The following is a 22,889-nucleotide window of genomic DNA, read 5'->3' on the forward strand; positions in this document are numbered from 1 at the left end:
CTTTCAGATGGTTCATTTAATTTTTCACTATAGGTTCAATACCTCAAGGGAAAAAAAAACCCTACCATTTTAATGCAAGACCTTTGTAAAATATTTATCACAACATAGACTATTTTTATATTATAATTTAATTAGCATAAAAGCAGCTTTATGATTACTCTATTATTGTAAGTGCCTCTCCTTAGGAGGCACTCAGAAACTATGAAAACACCACTGCTTTTCAGATAGTTGAGTTCTTCCATTTTCATGCTCCCTCAACATCTTGCACATCTACTGCACACCTTGAAACTTTGGTTTATTTTTGGTCTATATATTTTCTCTAAGCCTCCCAAGGGCAGGGTTCATATTGTATTTATCCTTGATCACCAGCCACGTGGCTGGCATCTGGTGTGCACTGAATAAATGTGAATGATTAACTGAATGAACGAATTAATTAATTAATACAAGAGGCTATATTTGGTAAATGTGAGACACTCAGTTTCAGAATATCCATGAAGAACTAAGAGGCAAGAAGCCATCAAAACCACCATGCTGCTCTATTAGCTCCCATTGCATTATGCAACCAACCATTTTATGGCTGCAACAAGAAAAACAATCTAGCATTCTAAACTATCTAAAGATGGTTTGTTCTAGATCTAACATTACCTTTATTTTGCTCAAGAGCTTTTAGGACCTGAAGAAAGTTTTCCTCTTTGTTTTGCAAAGACTCAGTCTGTTGGATAAGGCTCTTCATCTTGCTCTCTGATTCCTGAACACTTTGAAAGTCTGGAACAAGCATTCCAGATGAGTATAAAACACATGCTCAGTTATGAAACAGTAGGGTATTAGATTGTGAAGCTTAATTTCTATAGTAGATCTTTAATAAAGTTCCCCATAAATGTTTTCAAAAACTGCAAAAAGATATTTGGCTAAGTATGTTTTCATTTATCCACTATTATTTCTAACGTCTATGCCTAAATCTAAAATATCATCCTAATTCCTTATAAGATTAAGTGTGTGTTTATATGAACAGGACAGTGGTTCAACTGAATTAAAATAGATGACAACAGCAAGAACCAAGTCTCAAATGAATCTTTTGGCATCATGCCTTGATGTAATATGTAGAATTTCACTTCCTAATCAAATTTTAGAATTCTGAATTTCAAGCTAACTTTATCAATGAGAAACTACTATTTTTTTCCATATTCATAAGTCTTTATTATCTTTAAATAACCTTGGCTGCAAACATTTACAGACCAGAAATATTTACTGAAAATATCTGTAAATTCTTTCTAGCTTTTTTTTTTTACATCTTTATTGGAGTATAATTGCTTTACAATGGAGAAACTACTATTTTAAAATAACCAGTTGTGAACAATTTTAATAATAATCCAAACATTCTGTTGGTCTAATTTAGGATGCTGCAGGAATGGGCAGTTTGAACAAACTGAAAAATTCCTTTTTATTTTCAACATAAAGACAGTTACAAATTCATCGAGCTTAATATATAGTAACTTCTAACTTTCAAAATACTGATAATAATCATTACACTCAGTAAATTCTGCAGTAATTTCAACAATATAGCTTCCCTGGAAAAAAAAAAAAGTGGTTACTGAGAACTCACAAGGTTAAATTCATTCATATAGTAAAAAGTTGTGATACTTTTCATGTCATTTTTTCCTGTTCTCCATTCAGTATGGCAATAAAACGTTTACCAAAAACTATTCTCTGGGAATGGTTTAATGAAATATGATCATCTGACAAATAGTCTATTATTTCTTTTCTCCCAATAGGTCAGACTTACAGTGATAACCAAAGAATCCACACAACATCAAGAGCAGCAGGCTGAACACTCCCAGGATCACAGGGGTTATTCCACATAGAGAGAAGGAAAAACGAGAGGCTAAGAAACAGAGTGAGGGAAATCAGAGGTAATGTAAACTCCTGCTATTTGAAAGACTAATATCATTATTTTCCTTTTATTATTGTTAAAATGTCCACATTTTCTGAAAAATAATGCCCAATGTGTGAATTACTACGAACTATTAGGCTGAATGACAGGGGGAAAAAACTATTTTGGAGGATGTGCAGAAAAGAATTAAAGTAGCAGACCTGACTTGTTATCCTGAAAGGCCCGCTTACAAGGCTGGCCTTGGCTGGCATTTGGAAAGCTACATTTCAGTAGGGTTTCCACAACCATTAATTGATAGGCACGGCTTACCATGTCTCCACTGTTTGTGCAAACAATATAGCTTGTGCTGAACCGTTGCTTTCCTTCAGGAAGTCTGTAATTTTGTTACATGCCAGCTGGAAGCTGCCTGTGTGATTAACCCCCAGTAAATACCCTGAACATTGATTCTCTAATGAGTTTCCCTGGTTGGCAACATGTGACACATAGTCCCAACTTGTTGCTGGGGAATTCGTGGGACCTGTGTGACTCTACTGGGAGAGCACCCTTGCAAGCCTGAGCTTGGTCTCCCCAACACTTCACTCCATGTGCCTTTTCCATTTGCTGATGATGCTTGTTAGCCATTCATTGTCGTAAATCTCAGCTAGGAGTACAACTGTATAGAGTCCTGCGAGTTCTCCTAGTGAGACATTAAACCTGAGTGTGTCTTTGGGGACTTCCAGCACAGGTGAAAATTTTACATACAGGCGTTATTAAATATCCTTAAACCAGACACAAAATTTCAGTTCAGATTACATTATCCTCATTAATATGATCAGATGGAGAAATGCTTAACAATTTTAAATCTGTGTTATTATTAAGATAGAACTCTTTATTTGAACTTGATGTAGTAGTATGTTCCTTTCATAAAGAATTACAGTAAATCTTAGTGAATGTTTTAAAGGGATGATATTTGGTTTTAGGTCAAACAACATCTATAATGTATTCAATTTCACAAAAATAATATGCTACATCCCCACATTCTAGAAACTAAACTTTCAGAGCTCATTGTTAATAGTCTTTTATTGGTAAGTTTATTTCCCTCCAAAATAAATGTATAAACTCCAGTGTAAAAAAGATATTTCTTTATATTTTGGAAGAATTGTATTTCTGAAACAAGGTTAAAAAATTGCTGTCAAGAGAATGGTTATATTCATGACTAATACCCAAATCATTTCTTTAACTTTCTGAATCATATAACTTGGTGGTTATCAACCAGAGGAAAGTTTGTTCCCCAGGGGACATTAATAAATATCTGGAGAAATTCTTGGCGTCATAACTGACGGGCGGGTGGTACTGACATCTAGTGCATGGATGCCAAGAATGGTGCTAAACATCCTACAATCACTAAACAGTGTCCCACAGCAAAGAGTTACCTAGCCCAAAATGTCATTAGTGCCGAGCTTGGAAAACCCTGTTCTATTAAAACATGTTAAGTTTAATTATGATCAAAAGGAGGCATCATGTAATAGGGTTCTACCTTTCTTTGTCTTTTTTACAAATTTTCTGAGTTTTAAACCTTGAACAAGCTTAAGTCCCTCAGTTTCATGTGAGAAAACAAATCTAAATTTGGACCAATGGCTTCCTTCATCTTTAACTATGCTCTTTAATATATGAAAATTTCAAACCTGTCAGAAAATACACTTTCGTTTTACTTCTATATATGTTTTTTGTTGTTGTTGTTGTTTGCGGTACGCGGGCCTCTCACTGTTGCGGTCTCTCTTGCTGCGGAGCACAGGCTCCAGACGCGCAGGCTCAGCTGCCATGGCTCACGGGCCCAGCCGCTCCGCGGCACGTGGGATCTTCCCGGACCGGGGCACGAACCCGCATCCCCTGAATCGGCAGGCGGACTCTCAACCACTGCGCCACCAGGGAAGCCCTCTATACCTGTTTTGAAAATGTTTTAATCTTTGTATTTTCTCTAAATTTTAAAATTTCCGAATAGTAACAAGTAGAGAAACATAAAATGGAAGATGTATCTAAAGATAACAAAAAGAGACCGTAAATGAATAAAATCTGGTATATCTACTTTACCATCCACATTGGTGTGCTCAGGAATCGGGCGCCATTCATCCTCAGGTGGAGGAGGAGGAGGAAGGGCAAGAGGCTCTTCCACATCCACAATAGGGATTGTCTCTGTCTGCTCTGTGTTTTCTTTTAGCATAGAAAATATATAATTACTTTATAACCTTGTAAAGCAAGTGAGATTAGAACTTAAGAGATTCATTACCATTTTCAAAGATCACTGGAAATACAAATATAGTAGTAGTAAAATCAAAGATACTCAAAACACATTTCCACTCGACAGCCCATCCAGCTTTCCTAAAAGTATTTAAACTGGTTGATTACACTTTGGATCAAGTCAGGAAATAGATAATTATTTCTTTTAAATATATTTAAAGGCACTCTTTCAGGTATATGTGGGAAATATTAAAAATACAATGCCCCTAGTATAATCATAACCAGCACTTATGACAAACAAAAACAACAAAACTTTTATTTCCATTGAAATGGCACAGGACATTTAGATTTTAAAAAAATACCTGGAGGTTGATCACAGTCTGAAGCAGTTGACATTGTGGAGACTTTTGGATGATTTCTTTATCCCAAAGGTGAAGGAGAGCTTACAAAGTTGTTGGCGGATGAATGAAGAGATATTTCTTCCACTATCCTCCTACAGTTGATGACAAGTCCAGACCTCTCAGGTGGTACAGCTACTTACAGTTGTATGAAACTAACTCAATTTGGTAAAAACCACAGAGGAAATATGAATCTCTAACTGGATATTTTCTAATAGGTATACAAAAATAAAATCACGTCTACTTAACTAAACTATGTACAACAAGCCTTTAAATACCATCTGGTTTGTACAGGTAATAGTCCATCACTCCAGAAATAAATTAGGAAAAGCCACTGTCATAAATAATATAATTGAGTAGTCTAGAGTGAAAATTTTTATGAGAACTGAGTATGCAGTAAAGGAGACACAGGTATATGGAAACTAAGGTTCTAGACAACCAGAGGAATTTTTAAAAGGAATAATGCTGTAAATAACATATCTGTTCATCAAAGGTGGATTTAAATGACTGCTTATATAAAAAGGCATTTGAAGAGAGAAATCACATCATAAAACCTATATGTCCAGATAGTGACAGTTTGGCTTAAGGTTTTTTGGTATTACCTCCACCCTGACTTTGTTTCAGAGGAAAAACAAATTCTATTCATATAAATATGGTTGGGTAGCCACCGACAATCTACCTTTTGCTCTTTACTGCTCAAGTGAAAAAAGTTCAATATTTGTAGTGGGAATAAATAGATATTGTACACAAACAAAAATAGACCTAAGACTCTTATCAGGGCTATAACCTCATAGAAACTAATGTATGTGTGAGTCAGGCGAAACCACACAAGATGCCTCAGATACAGGCAGTGGTCATAAGTTTCCCACAGTCCTATGTCCAGTTCAGATCAAAAGGTCTTACAGATAATCCTAAAAATATATCACATTTTATCTTTTAATGTATGAAATACAAGGTTGGTTGACCAAGAAGAATATTATAACATTCCTGTTCATTCAAAGATCTCAGTAGGGGCTTCCCTGGTCACGCAGTGGTTGAGAGTACGCCTGCCGATGCAGGGGACACGGGTTCGTGCCCCGGTCCAGGAAGATCCCACATGCTGCAGAGTGGCTGGGCCCGTGAGCCATGGCCGCTGAGCCTGTGTGTCCGGAGCCTGTGCTCCACAACGGGAGAGGCCACAACAGTGAGAGCCCCGCATACCACACACAAAAAAAAGATCTCAGTAAACCAAGGGTAGAGATAGAAGAGATTTTATAAAAAATATTCTACACCGATTGTCCGCCTATATTGTAATTCATTTTTATTTTGTTTACTTTCTGACTCTAAATTGAAAAATCTGGTGTCACCTTCAAGATGGCGGAGGAGTAAGAGGTGGAGATCAACTTCCTCCCCACAAATACATCAGAAATACATCTACATGTGGAACAACTCCTACAGAACACCTACTGAATGCTGGCAGAAAACCTCAGACTTCCCAAAAGCCGTGTGGCTGACAGGGTCTTGGTGCTCCGGCCGGGTGTCAGGCCTGAGGTGGGAGAGGCGAGTTCAGGACATTGGTCCACCAGAGACCTCCCAGCTCCACATAATATCAATCAGCAAGAGCTCTTCCAGAGATCTCCATCTCAACACTAACACCCAGCTCCACTCAACAACCAGCAAGCTACAGTGCTGGGCACCCTGTGCCAAACAACTAACAAGACAGGAACACAACGCCACCCATTAGCAGAGAGGAGGCCTAAAATCATAATAAGGTCACAGACACCCCAAAACACACCACTGGACGCAGTCCTGCCCACCAGAAAGACAAGATCCAGCCTCATCCACCAGACCACAGGCACTAGTCCCCTCCACCAGGAAGCCTGCACAACCCACTGAACCAACCTTAGCCACTGGGGGCAAACACCAAAAGCAACGGGAACTACTAACCTGCAGCCTGCAAAAAGGAGATTCCAAACTCAGTAAGTTAAGCAAAATGAGAAGACAGAGAAACACACAGCAGATGAAGGAGCAAGGTAAAAGCCCACCAGACTAAACAAATGAAGAGGAAATAGGCAGTCTACCTGAAAAAGAATTCAGAGTAATGCTAGCAAAGATGATCCAAAATCTTGGAAATAGAATGGAGAAAATACAAGAAACGTTTAACAAGAACCTAGAAGAAATAAAGAGCAAACAAACAATGATGAAAGACACAATAAATGAAATTAAAAATTCTCTTGAAGGAATCAATAGCAGAATAACTGAGGCAGAAGAATGGATAAGTGATCTGGAAGATAAAATAGTGGAAATAACTACTAAAGAGCAGAATACACAAAAAAGAATGAAAAGAATTGAGGACAGTCTCAGAGACCTCTGGAACAACATTAAATGCACCAACATTTGAATTATAGGGGTCCCAGAAGAAGAAGAGAAAAAGAAAGGGACTTAGAAAATATTTGAAATGATTATATTTGAAAACTTCCCTAATATGGGAAAGGAAATAGTCAATCAAGTCCAGGAAGAGCAGAGAGTCCCGTACAGGATAAATCCAAGGAAAAACACTCAAGACACATATTAATCAAACTATCAAAAATTAAATACCAAGAAAAAAATATTAAAAGTAGCAAGGGAAAAACAACAAACAACATACAAGGGAATACCCATAAGGTTAACAGCTGATCTTTCGGCAGAAACTCTGCGAGTCAGAAGGGAGTGGCAAGACATATTTAAAGTGATGAAAGGGAAACACCTACAAGCAAGAAGGTAATTTGTAAGGTGAAGCATAATCGTACTAAAGACTAAGAGAGCTATTTTGAATATGAAAGATTAAAGAATTAGTGAACTATTTAGAAATAATGGGGCATATATGTTTCATGATGAAAATAATTATTACATTATATCATTGGTTAAAAAAGAAAAATTGCTGTAAAGAGGTATAATATTGTAAAGAAAAATGATAAAGAAGTAGATCAGTGAACTGACTTTTTGTTTAAGTGCAGAAAGTTAGTGATTAGGAAGAAATGGAAATGTTTGATGGACTTCCAAATGTGAGAAGTTAAGGCCTAAGCAAATGTTTTCAAGTTCTAATATCCCAATTTCAGTGGTGTTGAGTGTTGAGCTTACCAGATGGTTGTTTCAGATGAAGTCTCTAGCAGTTTGAGAGAGCAAGACAAGAATAAGAAGGGACTATAACAAAGCCAGAAAGAACATATAGCCAGAACATAAATAATATTCCTCTTTCTCAGGCTACATAGGGTTATTTTTTTATTGCACTCTTTCTGTTTGAAAATTTCCATAACAACTTGTTTTTACATCAAAATAGGTTTTTCTTTTGTCATCATTTCTCCATACTAGAACTCAATGTAAAACTCTTGCAAATGTACCAGTCTAAAATGGGTTTTTTTGAAGGAATGAAATCCACAATTGAAATACATTTCTTTATTGTGTTTTTTACCATTATTGAATGGTGAAAACAGATAAAGCTATCAATCCTTTTCTACTGAGTTGAAACATATATATTCCAACTGCACTGTCACCGTTTATCCATTACACCGTTGGAAATGCCACTTTAGACCACTAAGGGGGAAGCCAATATATTTCTACTCTTTATAATTAGAGTACAGACTGAAGGAGAAGGGAACCAAAAACCTCAAAACCTGAAGTTTATATAGAGAGAGTATATTTAGAGAATATAGAGTATACTTGTATTGGAATGAATTGAAAAAAACAGACTGTAAAACGTGTATGTTCTGAAAAAAATGTTTCAAAGAATAAAGCAATTGAATTTAGATATATTTTAAAGGAACCAGAGATTGACTAGCTCTTCATCTAATAAAACTTAACATCTTAAAACTTTATTTTTCAAAATCTCCTTCAGATAACTGGGGAGAATAATGAACTATTAGTACTCATGTATTAATATTTCCACTTAGCTAACACTAGCATAGTTTAGAAGATGGATTTAAATATCCCATTACATACAGTTTCTATTTAGAGCCCAAACTAGTGTCTAATCTATATAGGGATTATATTTAGAATCATAGTATTTGGTGGTGGTCATAGTGGTGATGGTGGCCTTTTTGGTGCTTTTTTCTCTTTTAAGTTCAGTGTTGAATTCTGTGCAAAATGGGCATGGCCCTTTAAATTATATTGCCCATTCATCTCCCTTGCTTAAAAACTGCCTTTCTCCGTAGAAGATGCAAATTGTGAAGCCTGAAGTACAAATATGAACTGCTTTCTCACATGTTCATGAAGAGCTGGCAAATACTGAAGCTTCTTTGATAACAAGAGCCAATAACATATAGAGCCCAGAAGAGTCGTCTTGAGCCACAGCTCACACAACTGTGCCATTCGCCCACTGGGGTTCACCTCTTCCATTGGGACCAGATTCCAGCAGAAACTACCACACTGACACAGGTATCACCAACTATATCTATAGCTGTCGCTCTCAGCTTATCTCATCGTTACTAGTGCGTATACGGAGCACAAAGAATAGAGATTTTAAAAAGTAATCCAGTAAATTTAATCTTGTAGAAAAAGAACTAACCCATTCAGGTTTAAAATTCACTTTACAAGGTAAATTACCTCAGATTTTTTCATGGTTTACCATTGAATATAACTGATAGCACTGTTAGAAAATATTTCAGGATATCTCTCAGATTAACTGAGTTAATAAAGCAAATGGTCACATCGATGAAGCCAGGATATGAATAATAAAATAATTATTTAATCAGTAATTAATTGTTCTTGTCTGTATAATAGTGTGTTTCTCTATTTCACATCCAAATCTAGAATTTTCTTATTTATGTGATATAGCTTCCATATTCATGAGATATTACAAACTTGGTAAAGGATTTTTAAAGGCATTATAAATCTATTTCTGCACAATCATGTTTTCTTATGAGAAGTTATCTTGTGGGAAACTATTAAATGTTATAAGTGAATATTATGAATACACGAAGGCCTATATATTTTAATCAGTATAAAAGACAACAACAGGGCATAATTCTCTGAGGAAATAAAATACATAAAAAGTGTTTTATTTGATGATACGCTGGCAAACTAGTGAACATAAGAATTTTAAAACTTTTTGTGTTATCAGAATTCTATTCTATATAAATTGCTTTGATTATAAAAATGATATTTGAAATACTTGAAATAAATTAATTAACTTTTCAAAAAATTTGCAAGTAAAGTTAATATTTCAAGGAGAATTGGTTGCTTTTAGCCTATGCCTTCAAATATTATGGGCACAATGCTACACACCCCACAAGAGTACAACTAAACTAATTTGCATCCCAATTGTACGGCTTTCTTTTTTTTTTTTTTTTTGTGGTACACGGGCCTCTCACTGCTGTGGCCTCTCCTGCTGCGGAGCACAGGCTCCGGACGCGCAGGCTCAGCGGCCATGGCTCACAGACCCAGCCGCTCCGCGGCATGTGGGATCTTCCCAGACCGGGGCACGAACCCGTGTGCCCTGCATCGGCAGGCAGACTCTCAACCTCTGCGCCACCAGGGAAGCCCAGGGCTTTCATTTTTAACAACTTGTTGGAAGAGATTCTTCAGGAGATCACGGAAAGTAAACTATCTTTAATCATAAAAAAAGAGTGAAGATAAATAGAAAAAAAATCAGGAGAACTCCTGAAAGAGAAATTTTAGAATAACCTACTATGTAACACTAGTTATCTTTACAATACAAAATGACTCATAAAAATTATCTTTTTATTTTTCTGGATAGGGACAGTTTTTAAGTGTAGTATAAACATTTCATAGATCATAGCACTGTTACCCTTTTAAAGTTAAATACCACATTTGGAGAACTCCAGGTAACAGGTGAAATGACATCTAAAGAGATGCTGGTAACTGATAATTTTAGGAATGGGAAAGAAAATAATCTGAGGCAAAAATCTTTCTTGGAAGAAAATTGCAGAAGTAAAATCATGCATCAGTATTTAAATGGTATGAAATAGTGATTTCAATAATACACAGAGAACTCAGAAAGACAGAACCTGAAAACTTAGTTTCAAAAAAACCTGTTGATGTCTGCATCTTAGAATTGTATCTCAAAAATGTTTAGAGATGAATGAAAAACACCCAGGATATGCAGAGTTGAAACACATCCCTTCCAAGAAGCAGATGCAGAAAGTGAGTATTTTTTTCTCCCAGTCCCTACTGAACTCTGATATTATTTTCTTTTCCTTGTTAAATAATTTTTCTAAAGAATGTCATTATAATTTAGCATATGGCATATTATGTCTAACTCTTTTTCAAGATTTTGTTACTTAAAAGATTTACCTGATGGACTTCACATGGTAAGAAGAAAACAAGTATATAGATCTCCTCGATTTGGAAAAAATCCTATTCTGTCAACTCCCTTCACACATACTGATAACTTACATGCTTTCCAAGAAACAGTGTGACTATGGTGTGGTAACCACGTCTCTCTTTTAATCTCCAGAGACAAAAGAGCAGCTAATTTACGCAGAAGGGAAAATATGCGCTACAAAGTCCAATCGGACAAAGATAACAAGAACTGAATCACCTGAAGAAAAAGGTAAAGTTTATGTAGAGGACCTAGCTTACCTGTCCTCCAATTGCTCAGCTTACCACGGCCGCAAAAAACTAAGTTAGCCTGCCCAGTTTCATGAGGTTGCTTAAACTATATCTTATAATCTAAACAAAAAAAATGGTATTGAAAGTGAAATGTCCATATTTAGTATATTCCAGATAACTAATGTAGTTTGGGTGCTATATACATAAATTCATAACTGAGCAAATCAAGCAGGAAAATTACTGCTTTTCAATTTGGAAACAATTGTGAATCTCCTGATGTCTATATCCACTCATTTTATGAAGTTTCAAGAAACAATATTTGATTAACATTGTTTGATACATGTTTGGAATTATAATTTCTTCTACTGTTGAAGAACTGTAGTGAGGCTCCAATGAGAAAATGATGGATATATATGCAAGCATATGATATTTACAGGATAATAAATATCTTCTGATTATGGGTCAATAAAATTGACTATACAGATATGTTTTACTTATTTATTTATTTATTTATGGCTGCGTTGGGTCTTCGTTTCTGTGCGAGGGCTTTCTCTAGTTGTGGTAAGCAGGGGCCACTCTTCATCGCGGTGCGCGGGCCTCTCACTATCGCGGCCTCTCTTGTTGCAGAGCACAGGCTCCGGACGCGCAGGCTCAGTAGTTGTGGCTCATGGGCCCAGTTGCTCCGCGGCATGTGGGATCTTCCCAGATCAGGACTCGAACCCGTGTCCGCTGCATCGGCAGCCAGATTCTCAACCACTGCGCCACCAGGGAAGCCCCAGATATGTTTTATTTAGAAGTATGTTTGCATCTCAAAAACCAAGTCCTCATATCTAGTATTCACTTTGTATTCATAAATCATGGAGATGAATCAGAGGATTATTTTGGTAAAGATAGAATAAGTGAATTCCCTCAGAGGTATATAGTGGCAGAATAGGGAGTAGAACCCTGGCATCTAACTCTCAGTCCGTTGATGTTTCAAATTGTCCAGTATCCCTTTCAATTTATGATTTCAAGTTTGAAGACATTCAAGAGTTAGGGTCTTGAATTTACGGAACGTCCCCCTCTAAGCCCTGTAACTCAGTCTTTCCCCTGCTGGTCTCCTCAGCCCCTTTGATGTTTCAAATTGTCCAGTATCCCTTTCAATTTATGATTTCAAGTTTGAAGACATTCAAGAGTTAGGGTCTTGAATTTACGGAACGTCCCCCTCTAAGCCCTGTAACTCAGTCTTTCCCCTGCTGGTCTCCTCAGCCTCTTTGTTTTCTCTCCGGGCAGGGTCTTCAGTTCCATTTGCCTGCTTTCCCACTCTAGTGATTCTTGGAATCTTCTGTTTCTTTCTCCTTTTAACAACAGGAGTCTTGGGATTCACGGGTAAGTTGAAAAAGATCTGTGACCTGAGCCAAATGTCTCCTCCCTTAAGAATTAACATTGCGCGGGCTCTCTCCAGTTGCAGCAAGCGGAAACCATTCCTCCTTGCGGTGCGCGGGCTTCTCACTGCGGTGGCCTCTCTCTTTGCAGAGCACGGGCTCCAGGCTTCAGGAGTTGTGGCTCACAGGCTCCAGAGCGTAGGCCCAGCAGCTGTGGCGCATACGCCCAGTTGCTCTGCGGAATGTGGGATCCTCCTGGACCAGGGTTCGAACCTGTGTCCCCTGCATTGGCAGGCGGATTCTCAACCACTGCGCCACCCGGGAAGCCCCTGCAATGTTTTCTTGAGACTCTAGTCTGTCCTTTACTTTTAAAATCCTCATGAGGGAATTCCCTGGCCGTCCAGTGGTTAGGACTCCACATTTCCACTGCTGGGGGCCTACGTTCCATCCCTCGTCGGGGAACTAAGATCCAGCAAGCCTTTCGGTCTGGCCAAAAAAAAAAAAAAAGTCCTCATGAATTTCTCTTGACCAAATTCGAATGAAAACATTCTATTGGGACTTCCCTGGTGGTGCAGTGGTTGAGAGTCCACCTGCCGAAGCAGGGGACACGGGTTCATGCCCCGGTCCGGGAAGATTCCACATGCCGCGGAGCGGCTGGGCCCGTGAGCCATGGCCGCTGAGCCTGCGCGTCCAGAGCCTGTGCTCCGCAACGGGAGAGGCCACAACAGTGAGAGGCCCACGTACCGCAAAAAAAAAAAAAAAAAAAAAGAATCCGCCTGCCAATGCAGGGAACACGGGTTCGAGCCCTGGTCCGGGAAGATCCCACATGCTGTGAAGCAACTAAGCCCGGGTGCCACAACTACTGAGCCTGCACTCTAGAGCCTGCGAGCCACAACTACTGAAGCCTGCAAGCCACAACTACTGAAGCTCACGTGCCTAGAGCCCGTGCTCCGCAACAAGAGAAGCCACCACAATGAGAAGCCCTCGCACTGCAACGAAGAGTAGCCCCCGCTCACTGCAACTAGAGAAAGCCTGTGCACAGCAACGAAGACCCAACATAGCCAAAAATAAATAAATTTATTTTTAAAAAAGTTCTATTACCTTCTCAAATTTAAAAGAATTAATTTCTCCACTCTCACAAAATTAAAAACAAAAAAGATATTAAAGACCATTATGGTTTCATATTACTGAGAACCTAGAATATAGATAGGAACTTTTTATTTCTAATGTCAGAAGTTTGACAATTCATAAGAGATGGGTGAATCTAGTTGCTTCAAACATCTACCTTTTCCGTCAGTCTTGCCAGGGCTTTGGGTACTACCAGGCCTTGATCTATTTTGTGACTCCGAAGGTGACTGAAGAAATCTCAGGATGGAATAAGTCCCTTCTTGATCACTCATCTCTAAAGTAAAAAGAAGTGAGGTATGTGTTTTGCATTAAAACTTTGTAACAGAATGATTTTTTATCCAAAGAAAAATTAAAAGGTTAGTCTATAGCAACACACCAGGATTAAGATGTATGTGTGTGTGTCTGTGGACGTGTGTTTATTAACTCCTTCAAGTGCCTAAAGCATGTAGACTGAGACTGATTTATATAAGAAATGAAAACCTTTCAGTATTTTTGCTAAAGTCATTTGTACTCCTAGTAACTACAGCCATGATTATTAGAAAATAAGGAAAGAATTTTTTAAAATTTACCAATAGATTAGATAGGCTGGGTCCTATTCAGTTCAGCTCAAAATGTTCAATGTATATATATATACACATGTTAGACAAAGTGATACCATCCCAAATTACTGAGACACTTTTAAAACTATTAATTCAAAAAACAAAAATTCTACTTTTTGGGATTCTGAAAAAATATAAATATCTTGGCTTAAAACATATATATATATATATATACACACACATATATACATATATATGTGTATTCAGGACTACATATCAGTAGTAAAAAGTTCTTACAAGGGGGCTTCCTTGGTGGCGAAGTGGTTGACAGTCCGCCTGCCGATGCTGGGGACACGGGTTCGTGCCCCAGTCCGGGAAGATCCCACATGCCACGCAGCGGCTGGGCCCATGAGCCATGGCCACTGAGCCTGTACGTCCGGAGCCTGTGCTCCGCAACGCGAGAGGCCACAGCAGTGAGACGCCCACGTACCGAGAAAAAAAAAAAAATTCATCTAAAATGTTATTTTAAAAACAATGTATAGGGCTTCCCTGGTGGCGCAGTGGTTGAGAGTCCGCCTGCCGATGCAGGGGACGCGGGTTCATGCCTCGGTCCGGGAAGATCCCACATGCCGCGGAGCGGCTGGGCCCGTGAGCCATGGCCATTGAGCCTGCGTGTCCGGAGCCTGTGCTCCTCAACGGGAGAGGCCACAACAGTGAGAGGCCCGCGTATCGCAAAAAATAAGAAATAAAAACAATGTATAGTTTTCATCCATATAGATTATACCATAATGTATTTAGGCAATCCCATACTGCTGGACATTTAGGTTGTTTCCATATTTTGTGTGAATATTAAAAAAATTTGTCCTGTACTTTCAAATATTTCCTTAGGAAAAAAATTTTAAACAAGAAATTATGGGGCCAAGGGATATATACATTAAAGAACTTTGATACATATTACCAAATGCCCTCCAGAAAAGTTGTTCCCATTTATACAACACTAGTGTGAAAGTGTTCACATTTGATATTTTTAAGAAATACTGGTGAATTATTCTTCTACTTGAGTTTCATCCACGAATCTTACCTCACGTGAAGACCTATAATCTTCCAGTGAAAAGAAATTCATTTCTATAAGTCTGTTTCTATGAGCCAGACCCTGTGGGGGAAGAGGAGTGAGGTGGGAAACACAAGGTGAAATTGATTATGCAGAGACAAACCCAGCCCTATTTCACCAGGTTCTAACCACATTCCTTGCTTATTCTTTTCTTCCCTTACCAACCTCCAGCCACAACTAACCATCACCCTTTAGAAGGCATCCCCATTCTTCACCTACCACGTCTCTTCCAAACTACTTTACAAACACAGTCTACGGAATGTTCTGACCACTAGGACCCCCCCCACCACTAGGTTATGCTGCCTGTTGTCTGGCTGTCAGCTGACCCACTCCTATCCTCCGATGCAATTCTTAATCTCAGAATCACCATTGAGTCTGCCACTTGTCATCATGGGCAGGCAGTCAGCTGAATTACCTCCCAGAGACTAATTTAATTCAATCACACAAAGTTTCATGAGTGGAGTCTGGACACTTCAGGAACACTGACTGCTGTGCATTTTCTTCTCTCTTTACCCTCATCCTGGATTGACTTTGTCAATCTCAAAACAGAAAGATCCCGAGCCCTCAATCCCAATGCCAGAAATGAACGAAGTCTGCTGAGAGAACATAGGGAGTAGGGGTGGGAGAAATAGTAATGGTTGTCAAAAGGTGGCAGAGAGAGATGCCATCATTTGCTGGAGGACTGCTGTGTGTATAACCATATTGAAACCTCCCAGCGCTGACAGCTACTTACTATCATCCCCCTCTTACAAATGAAGAAACTAATGTTAAGAAGGTAATTGACTTACCAAAGAACACATTATTGCTAATTCTTGACCCATGTTTAAAATCAGGCCCGATTGAATACATAGAGCACAGATGGGCGTTGGATTCAGAAGAGCCTGGATTTTCAACAAATCTCTTGCCACCAAGCATGAATTCTGGAACCGGGCAGATCTGGCTTGAAATACCAGCCCTCACTTCTATGTGTGACTTGAGGCAAGTCACTTCACTTTTTTAAACCTCAGATTCGACGAAAGTAAAATAGTGCTTTTGCTTCCCAAGATTGTAGGGTATATAAAGCGCTAACCAGACCTAATGCTAATGTTCATTAAACGTTAAATACTATTATTTGAAGTCCAAGATTCAAATCCTTTCTAGCTGTAAAAATTTGAACTCATCACTCCAAATCTTCAAGCCTGTTTCTTCACACGTTCAATAAGAATGTCACTCACTTTACGTATCTGGAAGAATTCAATTAGATTAGCACTACAGCTAGGATTTCTTAGACTTCAAAAATAAGTAAATATTCATTTTTTTCTCTTTCTTCGAGGGGTCTGTAAATAGTGAAAGAGCCAGGACTGCAATACAGAAATGCTGACACACTGAGCCAGGAGTGCAGATGCTTAGAAGGAAGCGGGGCTGGGCGGGGGGACCGGAGGGTGAAGGCGGGGGGGACCGGAGGGTGAAGGCGGTGCATATTAACACAATGTACGAGCTGGGAGACATGGCAGCATCCCACTACCTCTATAGAAAAAGGCATTCCACGACCTCAGATCTGGTTATTTTATGTCTTACCGCCCCATGGAGATATTGGTCATGTTGAGCTTTTTTTCTCTTTTGTTTTGCATGCTCATAGCTGGTAAGAGGGTGGATAGCTCTCACGATGGAGGCTGAGACGGGGGCAGAACATATTTTCACACTTACATAGTCGTCTGTTTCCTCTGTATAAACTCCATACCATGAGAACATCGGTCCCATTCGTTATTCTAACTGTAGCACATAGAAGAGATATGAGGCCTACATGTGCCCTTGATGAACAAGGTGGTTAAAGGTAAGAACTGACTACAAAATCTAGATTTTTCATAGTTTCATAGAGACATCATGAGATTTATAATGGGAAAGCCAAACTGTGTAGCTGCTTCCTCTAAGCTCCAGTTTCTTTTTATTACGAAGCTCTGATTTCTGGGAAAGGCAAATCCCTTCTTAAATAAGAACTCAAACCAGCATCAGAAGATAACAGCAGTAACTTGAGACAGGACTAACTGAAACTCCTATAGCATTGCCATTTGGTCAAAGAAGCACAAAACGGAAGCACTAAACTTCATCTATCACACCCACTCCTTAAGAAAACAGAAAGATGAATAGTCTGAAGAATGTTTTGAATGTTCCTGTACATTGTCTTCCGAATTCACTTTTGTGCAAAACACAGATAACACATACACAACATGAATACATAAAGCATTCACTTACTTCCTAGCTGCTTAAAGGCGTTCTTCATTTAGGAAACTACACCTTTTACCCGTCCCTTCCTGCTGATATTAACTTCGTCAGCTAGAGGCTTAGCACACAGCTCCTAGTCACACCTTCAAACCTCAATGGTTTATCATTTCACAGCAGCAGGCTGTTCTTCCTGTCCCAGCCTGAAGTGAAGGCTTCAAGAACTACCACCAGATCCCAGGGGAAGATGGTCTTTATCTCTCTTATCGGGAGGATTAACCTCACCTGTCCAGGTTCCCCCCTCCATGGCTATTTGTCCTAATGCCTAACCTTTATGCCACTGAGCCATATGAAATTTCCTGGCTCTTACAGTAAAAACTCAAAAGAACACGTTGTTTGAGGTTTCCTGTTTCCCTAATTAGCTACTTTGTCCTTCTTTTTTTTTTAAAGAAGATTTTGGGGGTAGGAGTTTATTAATTAATTTATTTTTTTGCTATGTTGGGTCTTCGTTTCTGAGAGAGGGGTTTCTCTAGTTGTGGCAAGCGGGGGCCACTCTTCATCACAGTGCGCGGGCCTCTCACTATCGTGGCCTCTCTTGTTGCAGAGCACAGGCTCCAGACGCGCAAGCTCAGTAGTTGTGGTTCACGGGCCTAGTTGCTCCGCGGCATGTGGGGTCCTCCCAGACCAGGGCTCGAACCCGTGTCCCCTGCATTAGCAGGCAGATTCTCAACCACTGCGCCACGAGGGAAGCCCTGTCCTCCTTCTCTTGACGATAAAATCTATTCTAATGGTCTAGAGAATTTCTCTATTGTCCCAGCTGGTCTCCAGCAGCCAATCAAACAGGAAGCATCCTTCCTCCAACTTCTAACTAAATGAGAACACCTGAGGAAATAAGAAAACATGAAAAAATAATGGCAAAAAAAACAAATAAAAGGATTTTGGATAACTATTCAGACTCTGTGCCACTAAGGGATAAAGCCTATTCACAGGTTGAAAGGGAAAATAGTTCTGTGAAGTAGTGCCATAATGAAGAATTTCAGTTCTTCAGTGTTCTTGCCACTGTATCACACGGTTTGGACTCTAAGCTCATCCTCAAATCATTCATTTACCTTTGTTATTTTTATTAATTTTTTTGGATTTTCAATCTAGCTCATTGCCATATAATGCTAGGAAACCAATTATTAAAATAATCAAAAAACTTAAGGTCCACACAAAAACCTGAACACACATGTTTATAGCAGCTTTATTTAGGATGGCCAAAACTTGGAAGCAACTAAGATGTCCTTCAGTAGGTGAATGGATAAACAAACTGTGGTACATCTAGACAATGGAATATTATTCAGCCTTAAAAAGAAATGAGCTATCAAGGCATGAAAAGACATGGAGGAACCTTAAATGTGTATTACTGAGTGAAAGAAGGCAGTCTGAAAAGGCTACAGACTGTATGATTCCAACTATATGACTTTATGGAAAAGGCAAAACTATGGAGCCAGTAAATAGATTAGAAGTTGCCAGCTGTTGAGGATAGAGAGAAACGAATAGACAGAGCATTTTAAGGGTAGTGAAAATACACTCTATGACACCATAATAATGGATACATCATTATACATTTTTTCCAAACCTATAGAATGTACACGGCCAAGAGTGAAACCTAATAATGTAGGTTCATCAGTTGTAACGAATGTACCACTCTGGTGGGAGATGTTGATAATGGGGGAAGCTATGCATGTGGGGGGGGGGCAGGGAATATACAGGAAATCTCTGTACTTCCCTCTCAATTTTGCTGTGAACCTAAAACTGCTCTAAAAAAAGTTTTTTTTAAAAAAAATCATATGGATCAGTCGTTGAACTTGCAGCACAACCCATGTTCACAGGTCTCACACATTTCAAATGAAAACAAAGTAGTCTAACAATAGGATATATAAAATAATCTCATGTATATTCATTATTATTATTATTATTTTTTTTTTTTGCTGTATGCCGGCCTCTCACTGTTGTGGCCTCTCACTGTTGTGGCCTCTCCCGTTGTGGAGCACAGGCTCCGGACGCGCAGGCTCAGCGGCCATGGCTCACGGGCCCAGCCGCTCCGCGGCATGTGGGATCCTCCCGGACCGGGGCACGAACCCGCGTCCCCTGCATCGGCAGGCGGACTCTCAACCACTGCGCCACCAGGGAAGCCCCTATATTCATATTTTAAATGCCCACATGAATAGATTCAGCCTGATATCAATGAAATATCTACTTGTACTTTTAACAGTAAGAAGAGGCACAAAACCTGGTTTTTCTTTCATATAAGGCACTTTTTTTTTTTTTAAATCTCTGCCTCATATGTTACTACGGCTAAGAGGAAACATTAAAGATTATTTAGCACAACCCTTTACTTCAAAGACCAGAGGTTTAAACATTTGACATTAAGCAACTCTTTCCACCATGCCCCGCTACCCTTGACCCTTAGAAAAAGTTCCAGATTTAGCGTTGGTTTCATGGCAGAGATACCACCATTTACCCACCTGGTAGTCCTCCCCAGAAGGTCAAATTCCACCAGAGGCTGGTCAGCTTTCAGCTTTCCATGGGTTATGTCCCTCAAAGGCTTTCTTGACCTCAAGCGAAGTTAAGATGGTGTTACTAGGGCAATACTACAGATTTCCACTCCCCAATTTATAATCTTAAATATCTATTTCTCTATCTACAATGATTATTGGGGCACAGTAGGAATAGGCACATGTAGGCACAATAAGAAAAGAGAAACATAATAATGCATAGTTTGTATTACATTCATGTAAAAGAGGGGCATGGGGGAAACTGGGTGGGGCGCGTATGGGAATTCTTTGTGCTACCTTTTCAATTTTTTGTAAATCTATAATTTAAAAAATAAAGTATATTTTGTAAACAAATATATATAAATAAAATAGAACGGTACAGCCTGGCAGATCACCCCGATTCTCACCCATCCTCTTTGCTGTGCTGTATTGGTTGCTTTGATTGAAGAACTCAGACTATACACAGAACTTAGGATCACAGTTGGGCCACATCCAAAAGACACATCCTTATCCAATGTGTTCGAATATACAACTCTGTGGTATGAGTATGTGCATTTGAAAAATTCATGGTAATGAAAGGTATCCATAGTGACAGAAATGAATCTCTTACACCTCAGACTAAGTTACAAAGACAAATAATCTGAAGGCAGTAAATATAAAAGACAATAAAATGCTGAAAAAATGTTTACAAAGCACCTACTACATAGAAAAGACTGTCTTAGATGCTGGGTAGTGACACTCCATCCCATGAAGGGGCAAATAAAGGGATGAGGCACAAAGTCAACACTTGAAAAGTAAATTTAGGGCTTCCCTGGTGATGCAGTGGTTAAGAATCCACCTGCCAATGAAGGGGACATGGGTTCGAGCCCTGGTCTGGGAAGATCCCACATGCCGCGGAGCAACTAAGCCCGTGCGCCACAACTACTGAGCCTGCGCTCTAGAGCCCATGAGCCACAACTACTGAGCCTGTGTGCCGCAACTACTGAAGCCCAAAAGCCACAACTACTGAAGCCCACGTGCCTAGAGCCCGTGCTCCACAAGAAAAGCCACCGCAATGAGAAGCCCTCACACCGCAACGAAGAGTAGCCCCTGCTCACAGCAACTAGAGAAAGCCCGTGCACAGCAACAAAGACCCAACTCAGCCAAAAATAAATAAATTTATTAAAAAAGAAAAAGAAATGTATTTAAAGAGGTCTCTTTATTATGGGGGGAGTGAGAGGTGGAGACATGTATCTGCTGACCTGAGTGCTATAAAAATCCTGTTTCACATAAAACTAGTGCTGTACAAAATTTAATTTTTAATGCTCGTTTTCCACCAGCCACTTACAATCAAGCAAGAGCCAGTTCAAAAATGAGAAGAATATCAGAGAAAATATAAAATATTTATCCTAATGACCTATTCTCCAATCTTGGTTTGAATATGAGAACCTTAGTAGATAGTGAAGATAGACCATAAGTAAATCAGCACTAGGCGGAAGTTAAGAATGAGGACGGAGTTAACATATCAAAAACTTTCTAACCCAAGGACTATTTCTCCCCAGTCTTGCTCAGTCTTGAGTGGATTGCCTTATTCAATAGGAGCCACAGAATGATTATTTTGAGGAGCAACCAAAATCGTGGGCCCACAGTTTTCTCCTTGAGGTTGACATCTAGCTTAAGAGAATTACAACATAGTTTTATAGTACACATCCATCAAGGTCTACAGCTTGAACAGAAATGCTTATTTTCATATAAGAGACCTCAAGGGGGTGACAGCAGTCTTGCACAGTGGCAATCTGGAGATCAGGTGACTTTCCATGGCAAACCCGAAGAGGATGGCCACGCATTTTAATGCAATGCAAAGGACCAGAAGCACTCCAAGGTAAACAAGCTTCCAAGCCATGCTCTAGAGCTACACTGTCCAAAGGGTAGCCACAAACCTCATCTGGCTATCTAAATTTAATAAAAATTAAATAGCACTTTAAAAAAGTCTATTGGGGACTTCCCTGGTGGCACGGTGGTTAAGAATCCACCTGCCAGCGCAGGGGACAGGGGTTTGAGCCCTGGTCCGGGAAGATCTCACATGCCATGGAGCAACTAAGCCCGTGCGCCACAACTCCTGAGCCTGCACTCCAGAGCCCGCGAGCCACAACAAAGAGTAGCCCCCGCTCACCGCAACTAGAGAAAGCTCGCATGCAGCAAAGACCCAAGGCAGCCAAAAATAATAAATAAATAAATTTATAAAAAAATAAAAATAAGTTTATTGACACCAATTATACTAGTTATTCCACCCATAAGTGAGAAATCAACGATATGACTTATAATAGACTTATTACAGTAAATGAAAAATGTTAATTATAGAATCTAGATTGGCATATGGGTGTTCATTTTACAATTCTTTCAGGTTTTCTACGTTTGAAATTTTTCATAATAAAATGGTGGAAAATATTTTTAAACAGGACTATAAATTCAGTTATATTAGCCACATCTCAAGTACTCAGTAGCCACATGTAGTATCCAGTGGCTACCCTATTGGACTGCTCAGATACAGAACATCTCTATTATCGCACAGTTTACTGGCCATAGCTGCTCAGGAGCCCCGGTGAGCCTTCAGACACCAATTCTTCCACCCTAAGGTCCCTGGGCAAAGCGGATGATGACTAACAGGACTGCATACTTTTAGAGTGAAGGTTCAGATGGAAAAGTAACAGAATATCAGGGCATTAGCTACTAACAGGAGAAGTAATCAGGTCTATCAGAAAGAAGTTGAAGGGAACTGAGAAATATGACTGGGATGTGTTCATTAGGAGTTAGGATATAAATACACACACACACATATATACATAAGTCTAAATTTTAAATAATTTTTAGAGCTGAGAACTCATTTACTTCCCACAGATATACAAAATATATACATTGTGAAATAATGGAAACAGGGGCATAATAAAAGATGTGCCTAATTTGGGGTACTGACTTTACCTTCGTAACCTTGAGG

The 22,889-nt window shown here is 39.3% G+C and overlaps 1 protein-coding gene and 1 long non-coding RNA gene across 6 annotated transcripts in view; one reads left to right on the forward strand and one right to left on the reverse strand.

Annotated features, from left to right (window-relative positions):
- The window catches only part of LOC105748597 (C-type lectin domain family 12 member B-like), a 34,239-nt gene extending 14,264 nt beyond the window's left edge, over positions 1 to 19,975 (reverse strand). For 3 of the 5 annotated variants that reach the window (XM_049694953.1, XM_049694951.1, XM_033408101.2), the window contains exons 1-5: positions 19,886 to 19,975; positions 4,471 to 4,601; positions 3,962 to 4,081; positions 1,784 to 1,882; positions 646 to 765 (exon numbers count right to left, since the gene is read on the reverse strand). In XM_049694953.1, coding sequence (XP_049550910.1) covers positions 646 to 765; positions 1,784 to 1,882; positions 3,962 to 4,081; positions 4,471 to 4,504 — 373 coding nt within the window. In that variant the 5' untranslated portion in view covers positions 4,505 to 4,601; positions 19,886 to 19,975. Of the gene's footprint in view, positions 1 to 645; positions 766 to 1,783; positions 1,883 to 3,961; positions 4,082 to 4,470; positions 4,602 to 13,683; positions 13,801 to 15,146; positions 15,219 to 15,543; positions 16,602 to 19,885 lie in introns of those variants that run through there. The other 2 variants (XM_033408099.2, XM_049694952.1) reach the window with 2 other exon arrangements.
- On the forward strand, positions 8,757 to 12,128 carry LOC117197134 (uncharacterized). The gene is made up of 3 exons (XR_004477657.2): positions 8,757 to 8,898; positions 10,559 to 10,626; positions 10,940 to 12,128. It is a non-coding gene; the product is annotated as an uncharacterized LOC117197134 (long non-coding RNA).
- Positions 19,976 to 22,889: the final 2,914 nt, after the last annotated feature.

The sequence above is a fragment of the Orcinus orca genome, chromosome 11 (genome assembly GCF_937001465.1).
Source record: "Orcinus orca chromosome 11, mOrcOrc1.1, whole genome shotgun sequence".
NCBI lineage: Eukaryota > Metazoa > Chordata > Mammalia > Artiodactyla > Delphinidae > Orcinus > Orcinus orca.